Source organism: Heteronotia binoei, chromosome 5 (genome assembly GCF_032191835.1).
Source record: "Heteronotia binoei isolate CCM8104 ecotype False Entrance Well chromosome 5, APGP_CSIRO_Hbin_v1, whole genome shotgun sequence".
In the NCBI taxonomy this organism is placed as follows: Eukaryota; Metazoa; Chordata; class Lepidosauria; order Squamata; family Gekkonidae; genus Heteronotia; species Heteronotia binoei.
In genome coordinates this window covers 6,355,685-6,371,831 of record NC_083227.1, presented here as the reverse complement: position 1 = coordinate 6,371,831, position 16,147 = coordinate 6,355,685, and the positions used below count along the sequence as shown (strand labels likewise).

Sequence of the window (16,147 nt, the reverse complement as noted above, 5' to 3'; positions counted from 1 at the left end):
TACTTAATTAATGAATAATTATTTTTGGGTTAACTCTATTACAGGAGTTAGTGGTACACGGTGCCTACACTAGTTCTCCAGTTCCACATCCCGTGTGACTCTTTTCTAGTTGCCCAATCCCCAAGTGGAGGCAGGGGATACCCCCCCCCGGTTTGGCCCCCCCCCCCCGCTTCAAGGTCATCAGAAAGCGGGGGGAGGGAGGGAAATGTCAGCTGGGCACTCCATTATTCTCTATGGAGGCCAATTCCCATAGGAAATAATAGAGAATTGATCTGCGGGTATCTCGGGCTCTAGGGAGGGGCTGTTTTTTGAGGCAGAGACACCAAATTTTCATCATAGCATCCTCAGCCTCTTCCCAAAAGGCCCTCCAGGTTTCAAAAGGATTGGACCAGGGGGTCCAATTCTATGAGCCCCCAAAGAAGGTGCCCCTATCCTTCATTATTTCCAATGGAGAGAAGGCATTTAAAACGTCTGCAGACAGTCCCTTTCAATGTGAGGGCCAGGAGTTCAATGATGCTTGTCACACCCTTGCTTCTGGCTCCATCCCCTAAGTCTCTTGGCTCCTCTCCAAGGTCTTCTGGCTCCAACCCCAAAGTCTCCTGGCTCCACTCCAAGGTCTCCTGGCTCCACCCCAAAGTCTCCTGGCTCCACTCCCAAAGTCTCCCGGCTCCACCCCAAGATCTCCTGGCTCCACCCCCAAAGCCTCCCGGCTCCACCCCATGGTCCCCTGGCTCCAACCCAAGGTCTCCTGGCTCCACCCCAAAGTCTCCCAGCTCCACCCCATGGTCCCCTGGCTCTATCCCAAAGTCTCCCGGCTCCACCCCAAGATCTCCTAGCTCCACCCCCAGTCTCCTGGCTCCACCCCAAGGTCCCCTGGCTCCATCCCAAAGTCTCCTGGCTCCACCCCCAAAGTCTCCCAGCTCCACCCCAAGATCTCCTAGCTCCACCCCCAGTCTCCTGGCTCCAACCCAAGGTCTCCTGGCTCCATCCCAAAGTCTCCTGGCCCCACCCCCAAAGTCTCCCGGCTCCACCCCAAGATCTCCTAGCTCCACCCCCAAAGTCTCCTGGCTCCACCCCAAGGTCCCCTGGTTCCACCCCCAAAGTCTCCCGGCCCCACCCCAAGGTCTCCTGGCTCCACCCCAGAGTCTCGTGGCTCCACCCCCAAAGTCTCCTGGCCCCGCCCCCAAAGTCTCTTGGCTCCACCCCAAGGTCTCCTGGCTCCACTCCAAAGTCTCCTGGCTCCATCCCCAAAGTCTCCCGGCTCCACCCCAAGATCTCCTAGCTCCACCCCCAGTCTCCTGGCTCCAACTCAAGGTCTCCTGGCTCCATCCCAAAGTCTCCTGGCTCCACCCCCAAAGTCTCCCGGCTCCACCCCAAGATCTCCTAGCTCCACCCCCAAAGTCTCCTGGCTCCACCCCAAGGTCCCCTGGTTCCACCCCCAAAGTCTCCCGGCCCCACCCCAAGGTCTCCTGGCTCCACTCCAGAGTCTCGTGGCTCCACCCCCGAAGTCTCCTGGCTCCGCCCCCAAAGTCTCTTGGCTCCACCCCAAGGTCTCCTGGCTCCACTCCAAAGTCTCCTGGCTCCATCCCCAAAGTCTCCTGGCTCCACCCCAAGATCTCCTAGCTCCACCCCCAGTCTCCTGGCTCCAACCCAAGGTCTCCTGGCTCCATCCCAAAGTCTCCTGGCTCCACCCCCAAAGTCTCCCGGCTCCACCCCCGAAGTCTCTTGGCCCCACCCCAAGGTCTCCTGGCTCCACTCCAAAGTCTCCTGGCTCCATCCCCAAAGTCTGCAGATATTTCTTGAACTGGACTTGGCAACTCTAGCCCCCCCCCCCGTCTGGGATGGGTCCGCGGGTCCCCCCCTCTCCCCCCCCCGACTGACTCACCGGCCGTGCCCCCGGCGAGCAGGGGGGCGACCCCCACCAGGAGGAAGAGCAGGGGGGAGGGCGCGCAGGTGGTCGACATCGCCGGAGCCTGGCCGCGCCCTCGGGGCCGAGATGCTTCGGAGGGGAATCCGGGCAGGGAAAGCTGGACCGATCCCGGGCCGTGGAGGGGGCGGGGTAGGGAACAAAGTCCCCTGTGAACTCCCAGGGGAGGCGGGGGGGGGGGGGAAGGAGAAAGCTCCCTTTGGGGAAGCCCCCGCCCCTTCGCAGGGAGGCTGCGGGTCCCGTGGCTTTCTCCACCTGCTGCAGGGAAGGCAGGCTGCAAAGGCAGCCCGAGTAGCAATATGAACATATGAAGCTGCCTTATACTGAATCAGACACTTGGTCCATCAAAGTCAGTCTTGTCTTCTCAGACTGGCAGCGGCTCTCCAGGGTCTCCAGCTGAGGCTTTTCACACCTATTTGCCTGGACCCTTTTTTGGAGATGCCAGGGATTGAACCTGGGACCTTCTGCTTCCCAAGCAGATGCTCTACCACTGAGCCACCGTCCCTCCCCAATGTTCCCCCTAAGGCTGAGCTGTGGAGTTGGGCAAGCAAAAATTCTACTGGGTGAGCTGCTGGCCTGGAAGTTGGAAGCTGCTGCATCACCCAAAGGGTGATTAACATGTGGAATTCAGGAGGTGGTGGCGGCCACAAGTATAGCCACCTTCAAGAGGGGTTTAGATAAAAATATGGAGCACAGGTCCATCAGTGGCTATTAGCCACAGTGTATGTGTGTATATAACATTTTTTGCCACTGTGTGACACGGAGTGTTGGACTTGATGGGCCGTTGGCCTGATCCAACATGGCTTCTCTTATGTTCTTAAGTTAGGATATTGGATTTATATCCCGCCCTCCACTCCCAGTCTCAGAGCGCTCACAATCTCCTTTCCCTTCCTCCCCCACAATAGACACCCTGTGAAGTGGGTGGGGCTGAGAGAGCTCTCCCAGAAGCTGCCCTTTCAGGAAAGAGTGTCAGAGCGGCCTATAATCTCCTTCCCTTCCTCCCCCACAACAGACAGCCTGTGAGGTGGGTGGGGCTGAGAGGGCTCTCACAGCAGCTGCCCTTTCAAGGACAGAGGCTCAGAGTGGCCTACAATCTCCTTTCCCTTGAAATGGCAGCTGCTGTGAGTGCCCTCTCAGCCCCACTCACCTCACAGGATGTCTGTTGTGGGGGAGGAAAGGAAAGGAGATTGTAGGCCGCTTTGAGCCTCTGTCCTTGAAAGGGCAGCTGCTGTGAGAGCCCTCTCAGCCCCACCCACCTCACAGGGTGTCTGTTGTGGGGGAGGAAGGGAAAGGAGATTGTGAGCCGCTCTGATTCAGAGAGAAGGGTGGGGTATAAATCCAACATCATCTTCTTTGTCGTCTTTTTCGTCTTTTTTGTCTTCTCCTTACCACCTCCTTACCTCCTTTTTTGTCTTCTTATCTTCTCAGACGTTTGTGGCTTTCCTGTTATCTCAGGTTGTGTTAGTCTAGAAGACAAACAATGGGAAACATCTGCTCCCTGTCTGGCTGTCTTGGCCTGTTTGCGCATGTAGCGATTCTCATTTCTTAAACTTTAACTTTTGCCCAACTTCATTATATTGCATTATGGTTGCCTCAGCAAGCTGATTCCGATGGAAAACAAAGGTATATAATTACAAGTTTTACGGCATTATGGCGTCTACCTTTTCCCTCATGAAGGCCTGGGGTGGGGGGGAGGGGAGGAAATTGTGGTTTTTAAATCACACACACACACCTTTGCTCCTCTTTTTGCATTTTTTCTTTCCTGACTGGAGGTGAAGGGGGGGAATACTGTCAAATATTTTCTCTTTTAAAATGAATGACGTGCTTTTTAAAGGCAAGCTGAGCATTCCAGAGACACACACAGCTCTTAAATCCAAGGTCCAACCAATGGGATACATTTACCCGTAGACTGGGGTAACAGGTGGTTTACCCTGATCCAGCTGAAGGGAGGGGGAAAAAACCGGAAGGAAGTGGAGCAGAAACCGCACCCAGGCCTCAGAAGGAAACCTATCCAGCTGTTCTGCTTTCAAAACCAGTTCTTGCCCCAATCTATACATTAAAGATCATAAAATCCCCTTTGGTTTGACCTATGTCCGGCTGCAGTTCATGATAGAGTTATATCTGATGGGCTGTTGTCGGTCGTTTTGATTCCCCCACACGCCCCACCCCACACTAGAAGAGTATAAAAGAGCAAAAGTCCAGCAGCACCTTAAGAACATAAGAGAAGCCATGTTGGATCAGGCCAGTGGCCCATCCAGTCCAACACTCTGTATCACATAAGAACATGAGAAGCAATGTTGGATCAGGCCAGTGGCCCATCCAGTCCAACACTCTGTGTCACATAAGAACATAAGAGAAGCCATGTTGGATCAGGCCAATGGCCCCTCCAGTCCAACACTCTGTGTCACATAAGAACATAAGAGAAGCCATGTTGGATCAGGCCAATGGCCCATCCAGTCCAACACTCTGAGTCACATAAGAACATAAGAGAAGCAATGTTGGATCAGGCCAATGGCCCATCCAGTCCAACACTCTGTGTCACATAAGAACATAAGAGAAGCCATGCTGGATCAGGCCAGTGGCCCATCCAGTCCAACACTCTGAGTCACATAAGAACATATGAGAAGCCATGCTGGATCAGGCCAATGGCCCATCCAGTCCAACACTCTGTGTCACAAAAGAACATAAGAGAAGCCATGTTGGATCAGGCCAGTGGCCCATCCAGTGCAACACTCTGTGTCACATAAGAACATAAGAGAAGCCATGTTGGATCAGGCCAATGGCTCATCCAGTCCAACACTCTGTGTCACAGAAGAACATAAGAGAAGCCATGTTGGATTAGGCTAATGGCCCATCCAGTCCAACACTCTGTGTCACAGAAGAACATAAGAGAAGCCATGTTGGATCAGGCCAATGGCCCATCCAGTCCAACACTCTGTGTCACAGAAGAACATAAGAGAAGCCATGTTGGATCAGGCCAATTGCCCCTCCAGTCCAACACTCTGTGTCACATAAGAACATAAGAGAAGCCATGTTGGATCAGGCCAATGGCCCATCCAGTCCAACACTCTGTGTCACAGAAGAACATAAGAGAAGCCATGTTGGATTAGGCTAATGGCCCATCCAGTCCAACACTCTGTGTCACAGAAGAACATAAGAGAAGCCATGTTGGATCAGGCCAATGGCCATTCAGTCCAACACTCTGTGTCACAGAAGAACATAAGAGAAGCCATGTTGGATCAGGCCAATGGCCCATCCAATCCAACACTCTGTGTCACATAAGAACATAAGAGAAGCCATGTTGGATCAGGCCAATGGCCATTCAGTCCAACACTCTGTGTCACACAGTGGCCCCAAAAAAACCACCCAAGTGCCATCAGGAGGTTCACAAGTGTGGCTAGAAGCACTTCCACTGTGGCCCCCCCAACACCCAGCCCTCCCACTGTCCCTCCCCCCAAGCACCAAGAATACAGAGCATCACTGCCCCAGACAGAGAGTTCCAACAGTACGCTGTGGCTAATAGCCACTGATGGACCTCTGCTCCAGATGCTTATCCAATCCCCTCTTGAAGTTGTCTATGCTTGTAGCCACCACCTCCTCCTGTGACACTAGAAATCCTCCCACTGTTGCCCCCCCAGCACCAAGAATACAGAGCATCACTGCCCCAGACAGAATTCCAACAATACACTGTGGCTAAGAGCCACGGATGGACCTCTGCTCCATATGCTTATCCAATCCCCTCTTGAAGCTGTCTATGCTTGCAGCAGCCACCACCTCCTGTAGCCACCACCTTAAAGACTAACAAAATTTGTGGCAGGGTTGGGGCTTTCCTGAAAGCTCCTAAAAAGGTAAAGGTAGTCCCCTATGCAAGCACCAGTCGTTTCTGACTCTGGGATGATGTGCAGACTTTTTTTACGGGGTGGTTTGCCATTGCCTTCCCCAGACATCAATACTTTACCCTCCCCCCCTCCCAGCAAGCTGGGTACTCATTTTACCGACCTCAACCTCAGAAGGCTGAGTCAACCTTGAGCCGGCTACCTGAACCCAGCTTCCTCCAGGATCAAACTCAGGTCGTGAGCAGAGCTTGGACTGCAGCACTGCAGCTTACTACTCTGCGTCACAGGGCTCCTATCATGCCGCAAATTTTGTTAGCCTTTAAAGGTGCTGCTGGGCTCTTGTGCTTTTCTGCTAAAAATGGTAAAGGTAGTCCCCTGTGCAAGCACCAGTCGTTTCGACTTTTTCTACGGAGTGGTTTGCCATTGGCTTCCCCAGTCCTCTACACTTTCCCTCCAGCAAGCTGGGGACTCATTTTACCAACCTCGGAAGGATGGAAGGCTGAGTCGACCTGGAGCCGGCTACTTGAATCCAGTTTCCACCGAAATCGAACTCAGGTTGTGAGCAGAGCTCAGACTGCTGTACTGCAGCTTTACCACTCTGCGCCACGGGGTTCTTCTGCTACAGACAGTCGAACTGGGCTCCCCATCTTGATCTGTCACAAAAGGTTAAAAAGATCCAAATAGGCAGCCGTGTTGGTCTGAAGCAGTAGAACAAAAGAGGAGTCGATTGCACCTTTAAGACGTAGTTTTATTCAGAACGCAAGCTTTCGTGTGCATGCCCGCTTCTTCAGACGAGGAATGAGGTACAGTAAGCGGAGACACATATCGCTGGTGAGGTTTGGAATGCCAAGTGGTACAAAGTTATAAACCAATAGCCCAGGGGTGGCCAACGGTAGCTCTCCAGATGTTTTTTTGCCTACAATGGCTGGGGCTGATGGGAGTTGTAAGCAAAAACATCTGGAGAGCTACCGTTGGCCACCCCTGCAATTGCAGAATAGCAAAATTAATAAATTCAGAAAACCTTTGATCTGGGTTGCATGAGCGTGGGAAACCATCAAACAGGAACATGTGAGAATGTGAGACTACCGGTTAATGATTGCATTGCTGATAAACCTGGGTCAAAAAGAAGGCATTTCTTTCTGTAGTGTCACAAACACTACATATGTGTGTGTGTGCATTGGCCACTGTGTGACACAGAGTGTTGGACTGGATGGGCCATTGGCCTGATCCACTGAGGAACCGCTCTAACGGTCAGGAAGTTCTTCCTAATGATGAGCCGGAAAATCTTTTGATTTAATTTCAACCCATTGGTTCTGGTCCTACCTTCCGGGGCCACAGAAAACAATTCCACACCATCCTCTATAGGACAGCCCTTCAAGTCCTTGAAGATGGTGATCCTATCACCTCTCAGCCGCCTCCTCTCCAGGCTAAACATCCCCAGCTCCTTCAACCTTTCCTCATAGGACTTGGTCTCCAAACCACTCACCATCTTCGTCGCCCTCCTCTGGACCCGTTCCAGCTTGTCTGTATCCTTTTTAAAATGTGGAGCCCAAAACTGAACACAATACTCCAGGTGAGGTCTTACCAGAGCAGAGTAAAGCGATACCATCACATCACGTGATCTGGACACTATACTTCTGTTGATACAGCCCAAAATTGCATTTGCCTTTTTAGCCACCGTATCACACGCATATGGTCCACTAAGACCCCTAGATCCTTTTCGCACAGACTACTGCTAAGACAAGTCTCCCCAATCCTATAACCATGCATTGGATTTTTCCTACCTAAAAGCAGAACTTTACATTTATCCCTGTTAAAATTCATTTTATTGATTTTCACCCAGTTTTCCAGCCTGTCAAGGTCACAGGGTGTCTGTTGTGGGGGAGGAAGGGAAAGGAGATTGTAGGCCACTCTGAGACTGTCCTTGAAAGGGCAGCTGCTGTGAGAGCCTTCTCAGCCCCACCCACCTCACAGGGTGTCTGTTGTGGGGGAGGAAGGGAAAGGAGATTGTAGGCCGCTCTGAGACTGTCCTTGAAAGGGCAGCTGCTGTGAGAGCCTTCTCAGCCCCACCCACCTCACAGGGTGTCTGTTGTGGGGGAGGAAGGGAAAGGAGATTGTGAGTCGTTCTGAGCCTCTGTCCTTGAAAGGGCAGCTGCTGTGAGAGCCCTCTCAGCCCCACTCACCTCACAGGGGTCTGTTGTGGGGGAGGAAGGGAAAGGAGATTGTGAGCTGCTCTGAGACTCTTGGGAGTGGAGGGCGGGATATAAATCCAATATCATCATCTTCTTCTTCTTATATGTGCATCTCTTGACAAAGATATTTATCAAAATGGGAATTGTAACGATCAAAATTCCATTGAGAATCTACTTCATGCACATTTGGAGAATTTATATTCATATCACTTTTGAGTGCTGAACAAGTCTTTACATACTCCTTGGATGGAACTGTAACGGAATTTGGTGGTTCGATTTAGGTAACTCTGGTTATTGTATTTATTGGCAACAGTGTGTGTGTTACAACATTTTGATTTTTTCTCATAAGCGTTACTAGTGTTCTGTGTAATTTTTTTTAATGTGTTGGAGATATTAAGTACACTGCTTTAATTGTACATAGGGGACTAAAAAGGTAAAGGTAGTCCCCTGTGCAAGCGCCAGTCGTTTTCGACTCTGGGGTGACGTTGCATTACGTTGTCTTCATGGCAGTCTTTTTACGGGGTGGTTTGCCATTGCCTTCCCCAGTCATCTACACTTTCCCCCCAGCAAGCTGGGTACTCATTTTAACCAACCCTGAGCCGGCTACCTGAACCCAGCTTCCGCCGGGATCGTGAGCAGAGAGTTCAGACTGCAACGCTGCAGCTTTACCACTCTGTGCCACGGGGCTGCTTACAGAGGGAACTACCTTTACCTTTATTAGAATATAAATTTTTGATTGGGAAAAGAAGTCTCTCATCAATCCCTTGATCCCTAAATTTATTCCAGAGTAGGTCTCTCGGCACGCTTGAGGTCCAGAAAGGCTGCAAACAACTTAAGGCCCTTTTCTTTCCTATCCTTGTCCACTAGATGATTTAACACTAAATAGCGATCAGGGGTCGATTTCCCGTTACAAAAACCAGACTGCTGTATACCTAAGATTTGCTGTTCCGACATTCATGATTTAAGATTTTTGGCCAAATATCTTGCAAAGAGTTTCCCAGCAGTAGAAAGAAGACTAATAGGTCTATAATTACTAGAAAGATAGCCATCTCCTTTTTTGAATACAGGGAACACTATGCATTTGTCCGGGCTTCAAGTATTACACCTGTCTTATCAATGGCTGTGAATAGAGGTGCCAAAAAGGGGGTCCACTCAGGGGCGGAATTCTAGCAGGAGCTCCTTTGCATATTAAGCCACACCCCCCTGATGTAGCCAATCCTCCAAGAGCTCACAAGGCTCTTTTTTGTAAGCTCTTGTAGGACTGGCTATATTGGGGGGGGGTGCGGCCTAATATGCAAAGGAGCTCCTTCTAGAATTCCACCCCTGGGTCCACCACTCAAGGAATGCCTTACTAAGCTCTAGAGGAATAACATTTGGACCTGGGGCCTTCCCTGGTTTAATAAGTTGAATAATAATAAATTGAATCAAATCGAATGGAATCAAATCAAATCAAAATAAGTATAAAAATAAATAAATAAAATAAAGATAAGTTCAAACTCCTCTGTCTGGACCAGTGGCGACTCTGGACAATCGGCTGAATTAACTTCAAAGTCCTTGAGACTCTGGTCTCCTTACAAACCTCTGAGAAATAGTCATCCCAGCCACACCACACTGCTGACTTGTGTTCAGTGTATGGTCCACTATAAAAGCACTCTCAGCCCCACCTACCTCACAGGGTGTTTGTTGAGGGCGGGGGGGAAGGTAGAGGAGATTGTGACCACTCTGAGACTCTGAGATTCAGAGTATAGGGCGGGATATAAATCCAAATCTTCTTCTTCTTCTTCTTCTTCTTCTTCTTCTTCTTCTTCTTCTTCTTCTTCTTCTTCTTCTTCTTCTTCTTCTTCTTCTTCTTCTTCTTCTTCTTCGTTAAATATAGAGAAAGTGGGCAGTGAGTTGGCATGCAGAGTCATGGGGATGTTTTTAGCAGATTAAAAGAATCACAAATTGGGGTCTGTGTTTGTTTGTTTTAACAATACCAAAAAAACAACTGTAGACCCCAATTTGTGATCGCAGATGTCAAAAAGGGTTAGCTTGGCAGAGAACCTGAAGCAGTGAGTTTCACAGGTGGGCAGCCACTAAGAAAAGAGTTGTTTTTTATACTCCACTTTTCTCTACCCGAAGGAGTCTCAAAGCAGCTTACAATTTCCTTCTCTTCCTCTCCGCACAGCAGACACCCTGTGAGGTAGGTGGTCTGAGAAAATCAGAACTGGACCAAGGTTGCTACCCAGTTGGCTTCACATAGGGGAATGAAAAAAATCGAAAAGAGCCAGTTTGGTGTAATGGTTAAGTGCGTGGACTCTTATCTGGAAGAACCGGGTTTGATTCTCCACTTGCACCTGCTGGAATGGCCTTGGGTCAGCCATAGCTCTGGCAGGTTGTCCTCTCAACCCCACCCACCTCACAGGGTGTCTGTTGTGGGAGGAGAAGATATAGGAGATTGTAAGCCGCTCTGAGTCTCTAATTCAGGGAGAAGGACAGGGTATAAATCTGCAATTCTTCTTCTTCATTTTCCAGGTTAGAGTTCATTGCTCTTAACCATTGCACCACACTGCCTAAAAAGGCCTCTCTCTCTCTCTTTTTTTGCAATAACTAATTTATTTATTTTTTTTGCTCAAGAATTTTATTAAATTTTCTATAGAAAGGGGAAAGAGAATAGGCAATAAGAGCCAAATATGAGAGTAAATATAGAAATGTTACATTCTGCATATCAATATATCAACAAAGGTAAATGGGGAAAAAAAGATTCAATAAGTTCAAAATACATTAAAAATAAAGAATACTGTAAGTTCTAGCTTATACATATCTAGATTGGGGGGGAGAAAAATAGCAATTATCATTGGATATCATCGTTTGGGAAATCAACCAGAAGTATTAAGCCAAATATATAATGCCTCCCCATGTTTTTCAGCTTTCTCCTTAGTCTTTCCACCAAGTAAAGACAATAGATAATTCAGTTCAGCGGTCTCCAGTATTTTCCCAATCAGTTCTTGCTTTGTAGGCGGTCCCTGGTGTTTCCATTTTTGTGCAAACAATATTCTCGCGGCTGTATTAACACGCCATCAGATGTCTTGTCTCTATTGTATAGTCCTTGGGATACAAATTCAATGAAAATAACTCTGGTTTAAAATGAATTTGTCTTTTTAGTATTTTCTGCAATAGTTCGTTTACCATCTTCCAATAGTCTTTGACCGTATCACAAGTCCATCAGATATAGCAAAAAGTTCCAATGCGAGATGTACATCTCCAACACTTATTAGACACTTTGACATACATTTTGGATAATTTTTCAGGAGTTACATACCATCTATAAAAAATGTTATACACATTCTCTTTAAGGGCAAATGACTTAGTTAATTTCATATTAAACTTCCATAAAGCCTCCCACTCATCTAAATCAATATTGCGGCCTATATTCTTCGCCCATTTAATCATACAATCTTTTATAATTTCATCTTAAGTTTAAGTTTATTGGATTTATATCCTGCTTTCCCTGCTGGAGCAGGCTCAATTTGGAAAGCCAGTTTGGTGTAGTGGTTAAGTGTGTGGACTCTTATCTGGGAGAACTGGGTTGGATTCCCCACTCCTCCCCTTGCACCTGCTGGAATGGCCTTGGGTCAGCCATAGCTCTGGCAGAGGTTGTCCTTGAAAGGGCAGCTGCTGTGAGAGCCCTCTCCAGCCCCACCCACCTCACAGGGTGTCTGTTGTCGGGGAGGAAGGGAAAGGAGATTGTAGGCCGCTCTAAGACACTGTCCTTGAAAGGGCAGCTGCTATGAGAGCCCTCTCAGCCCCACCCACCTCACAGGGTGTCTGTTGTGGGGGAGGAAGGTAAAGGAGATTGTGAGCTGCTCTGAGCCTCTGTCCTTGAAAGGGCAGCTGCTGTGAGAGCCCTCTCAGCCCCACCCACCTCACAGGGTGTCTGTTGTCGGGGAGGAAGGGAAAGGAGATGGTAGGCCGCTCTAAGACACTGTCCTTGAAAGGGCAGCTGCTATGAGAGCCCTCTCAGCCCCACCCACCTCACAGGGTGTCTGTTGTGGGGGAGGAAGGTAAAGGAGATTGTGAGCTGCTCTGAGCCTCTGTCCTTGAAAGGGCAGCTGCTGTGAGAGCCCTCTCAGCCCCACCCACCTCACAGGGTGTTTGTTGTGGGGGAGGAAGGGAAAGGAGATTGTGAGCTGCTCTGTGACTCTTCGGAGTGGAGGGCGGGATATAAATCTAATATCTTCATCTACCTCACAGGGTGTCTGTTGTGGGGGAGGAAGGGAAAGGAGATTGTGAGCCGCTCTGAGATTCTTCGGAGTGGAGGGTGGGATATAAATCCAATATCTTCATCTACCTCACAGGGTGTCTGTTGTGGGGGAGGAAGGGAAAGGAGATTGTAGGCCGCTCTGAGCCTCTGTCCTTGAAAGGGCAGCTGCTGTGAGAGCCCTCTCAGCCCCACCCACCTCACAGGGTGTCTGTTGTGGGGGAGGAAGGGAAAGGAGATTGTGAGCCGCTCTGAGCCTCTTCAGAGTGGAGGGCGGGATATAAATCCAATATCTTCTTCTTCAGGGCAACTCACAACCACTAAAATCAGAACAGTTCACAATACGTTGCATTATAAATTAAAATAAACAATTAAAACAGTTGAAACAGTCTGGTGCTATTATCAGTTGACAATATTACATTTCAGATGCTGTTCAGTATATAAAATGTCACTCCCTACTCCCATATCATTGCTGGAGAAGACTCTTGAGAGTCCCTTGGACTGCAAGAAGATCCAATCAGTCAGTCCTAAGGGAAATCAACCCAGACTGTTCCCTGGAAGGTCAGATGCTGAAGCTGAATCGCAAACACTTTGGCCACCCAATGAGAAGGGAGCACTCCCTGGAGAAGACCCTGATGCTGAGAAAGACAGAAGGCAAAAGAAGAAGGGGATGGCAAAAGAGGAGATGGCTGGACAGCGTTACTGATGGCCATCTGACAGCAATGAAGATCCTGTGTATTTAGGGGGATGTGAGTTTCCTGCATTGTGCAGGGGGTTGGACTAGATGACCCTAGAGGTCCCTTCCAACTCTATGATTCTATGATTCTTTTCACAGGCTACACCGTTACATGGATTCGTAGATGTCTGTGAAAACTCCTACTCCAAATGAATCTCTTTCCACACTCTGAACATTCAAAAGTTTTCTCTCCTGTGTGGGTTTTTCGGTGTGATTGAAGATTGCTACTTGTAGTGAATCTCTTTCCACACTCTGAGCATTCAAAAGGTTTTTCTCCTGTGTGGGTTCTTTGGTGTGATTGAAGACTGCTGCTTGTACGGTATCTCTTTCCACACTCTGAGCATTCAAAAGGTTTTTCTCCTGTGTGGATTCTTTGATGTGATCGAAGACTGCCACTCATACTGAATCTCTTTCCACACTCTGAGCATACAAAAGGTTTCTCCCCTGTGTGGGTTCTTAGATGCAGCTGAAGATGGCCATTCTGATTGAATCTCTTTCCGCACTCTAAGCATTCAAAAGGTCTTTCTCCTGTGTGGATTCTTACATGCTGTTGAAGTTGGTCACTCAACTTGAAGCTCTTTCCACACTCAAAGCATTCAAAAGGTTTCTCCCCGGTGTGGATTCTCCGGTGCCGCCGAAGCTCTCCACTCCGGCAGAATTTCTTTCCACATACGATACATTCAAAAGGTTTCTCCCCTGTGTGGGCTTTTTGGTGCTCACGAAGACCGCCACCCTGACGGAATCTCTTTCCACACTCTGAACATTCAAAAGGTTTCTCCCCTGTGTGGGTTCTTAGATGCTGTTGGAGACCGATGTTTTGACTGAATTTCTTTCCACACTCTGAGCACTCAAAAGGTTTCTCCCCTGTATGATACCTTTGATGTCGTTTAAGATGGCAACTCCGACTAAATCTCTTCCCGCACTCTGAACATTCAAAAGGTTTTTCCCCTGTGTGGTTTCTTTGATGCCGTTTAAGACCGCTACTCCGACTGAATCTCTTTCCACATTCTGAGCATTTAAAAGGTCTCTCCCCTGTGTGGGTTCTTTCATGCTGGTGAAGATGGCCTCTGTGTCCGAATCTCTTTCCACACTCTGAGCATTCAAAAAGTTTCTCTCCTGTGTGGGTTCTTTGATGATATTGAAGGCTGCTACTATGTCTGAATCTCTTTCCACACTCAGAACATATACAAGATTTGTTCCTTCTATGGGTTTTTCTATGCTGTTGAAGTCTGCCACTATAACTGAACCTCTTTCCACACTCTGAGCATTCAAAAGGTTTCTCCCCTGTGCGGGTTCTTTCATGCTGTTGAAGAAAGCCACTCTGACTGCATCTCTTTCCACTCTCTACATATTCAGAAGATTTCTCCCCTGTGTGGACTCCTTGGTGCAAAAGGAGCTGCGATTTGTGTTTGAAGTCCTTTCCACACCAAAAATATTTATGGGATCTCCTTATGCTGTGCTTTAGAAAGTGTATGTTACCCTTTTTCCCATCGGGAAGCAGCATTCCGCACTCTGAAGAGATAAGTAATTTCTCTCCTGAATGATCAAAGTCTGAATTCTCTGAGATCCTCTTGCCACAGAGTGAACTGCTATATGGCTTCTCTCTTGAATGTGTTCTTAGATGTCTAATTTGCTCTGCTCTACAAAGGAAGTTCTTTCCACATTCCGGGTATTGATGGGGCTTCTTTCCACTGTGCATTCGCAAATGCTTATTATATTGGGTTTTATCTGAGACATTCATTCCACACTCTAAACACTTATATGCTTTTCCCACCATGTGAATGACTTCATGGAGATTCCCCCCTTGGCAAGGAATGCTTTTATTCCTCTTCTCCAACATATGGCTTCCTTTTTGCCTCTTACGTCTGCCTTGATTCCTGACATCTCCTCTCAGGTCTTCATTTTGGACTACATCAGGCAATAAAGGATTAAATTCCTCATCTTCCCCGTTGCTCTGATCATTCCCTGCCAGAATAGAACATAAGAACATAAGAGAAGCCATGTTGGATCAGGCCAATGGCCCATCCAGTCCAACACTCTGTGTTACATAAGAACATAAGAGAAGCCATGCTGGATCAGGCCAGTGGCCCATCCAGTCCAACACTCTGTGTCACATAAGAACATAAGAGAAGCCCTGTTGGATCAGGCCAGTGGCCCATCCAGTCCAACACTCTGTGTCACATAAGAACATAAGAGAAGCCCTGTTGGATCAGGCCAGTGGCCCATCCAGTCCAACACTCTGTGTCACATAAGAACATAAGAGAAGCCATGCTAGATCAGGCCAATGGCCCATCCAGTCCAACACAGAGGCCAATACACACACACACACACACACTGTGGCTAATAGCCACTGATAGACCTCTGCTCCATATTCTTATCCAATCCCCTTTTGAAGCTTGCTATGCTTGTAGCCGCCACCACCTCCTGTGGTAGTGAATTCCACATGTTAATCCCCCTTTGGGTGAAGAAGTACTTCCTTTTATCCGTTTTAACCTGACTGCTCAGCAATTTCATCAAATGCCCATGAGTTCTTGTATTGTGAGAAAGGGAGAAAAGTACTTCTTTCTCTACTTTCTCCATCCCATGCATCATCTTGTAAACCTCTATCATGTCACCCCTCAGTCGACGTTTCTCCAAGCTAAGAGAGAGATCTTGTTAGAAAGTGGTCTGGTCTACCCGTGAATTTACATCCACTCCCTAAAGAGTTCAGTGGCTTCTTCCTGTTGGAATAAAGAAAGAGGTCTAAGTGGGAGCCATAAAAGAAGCCAAACCACCAATCAGGAATTGGTTATGAATGGGTGTGCAATTCCTTTATCAGAACTTCTTTCCCACCAGACTGAGTAGTTGGTCGCACCTTACCACACTCAGCCCCTTCGGTTAAGCTGCTCTTCTGACTATCCCTCCCCTTCCCACCCCTTTCTGTAGGTACTTTTAGTGGGAAAGTGGGAAAGAATGAATCCCCCACAGTTTGCCCACTTTCGGCACAACTCTTTTGATTCTCTGACCTTGAGAATTAAAATACAAGAAGAAGAAGACTGCAGATTTATAGCCCACCCATCTCTCCGAATCAGAGACTCAGAGTGGCTTACAATCTCCTATGTCTTCTCCCCCCACAACAGACACCCTATGAGGTGGGTGGGGCTGAGAGGGCTCTCACAGAAGCTGCCCTTTCAAGGACAACTTCTACAAGAGCTATGGCTAACCCAAGGCCATTCC

General features: G+C 48.4%; 2 protein-coding genes across 2 annotated transcripts in view; both read right to left on the bottom strand.

The window, feature by feature from the left end:
- Positions 1 to 1,964, bottom strand: part of LOC132571606 (class I histocompatibility antigen, F10 alpha chain-like) — a 33,448-nt gene extending 31,484 nt beyond the window's left edge. Inside the window, exon 1 of the mRNA XM_060238403.1 lies at positions 1,886 to 1,964. Coding sequence (XP_060094386.1) covers positions 1,886 to 1,964 — 79 coding nt within the window. The remainder of the gene's footprint in view (positions 1 to 1,885) is intronic.
- An 11,067-nt stretch (positions 1,965 to 13,031) lies between these two features.
- Positions 13,032 to 14,630, bottom strand: LOC132571605 (gastrula zinc finger protein XlCGF17.1-like). The gene is made up of 2 exons (XM_060238402.1): positions 14,411 to 14,630; positions 13,032 to 13,855 (listed from the first exon to the last, which is right to left on the bottom strand). Exons 1-2 carry the CDS (start codon positions 14,628 to 14,630, stop codon positions 13,032 to 13,034), a joined length of 1,044 nt encoding a protein of 347 aa, XP_060094385.1.
- Between the last annotated feature and the right edge of the window lie 1,517 nt (positions 14,631 to 16,147).

What these genes read in the sequence shown, in the direction of transcription:
- LOC132571605 (XM_060238402.1), bottom strand. Translation starts at nt 14,630, where the DNA reads ATGCACAGTGGAAAGAAGCCCCATCAATACCCGGAATGTGGAAAGAAC. An exon ending in GCTTCCCGATGGGAAAAAGG is followed by an intron (nt 13,856 to 14,410) that starts GTAACATACACT and finishes TTGAATGTTCAG; the next exon opens with AGTGCGGGAAGAGATTTAGT.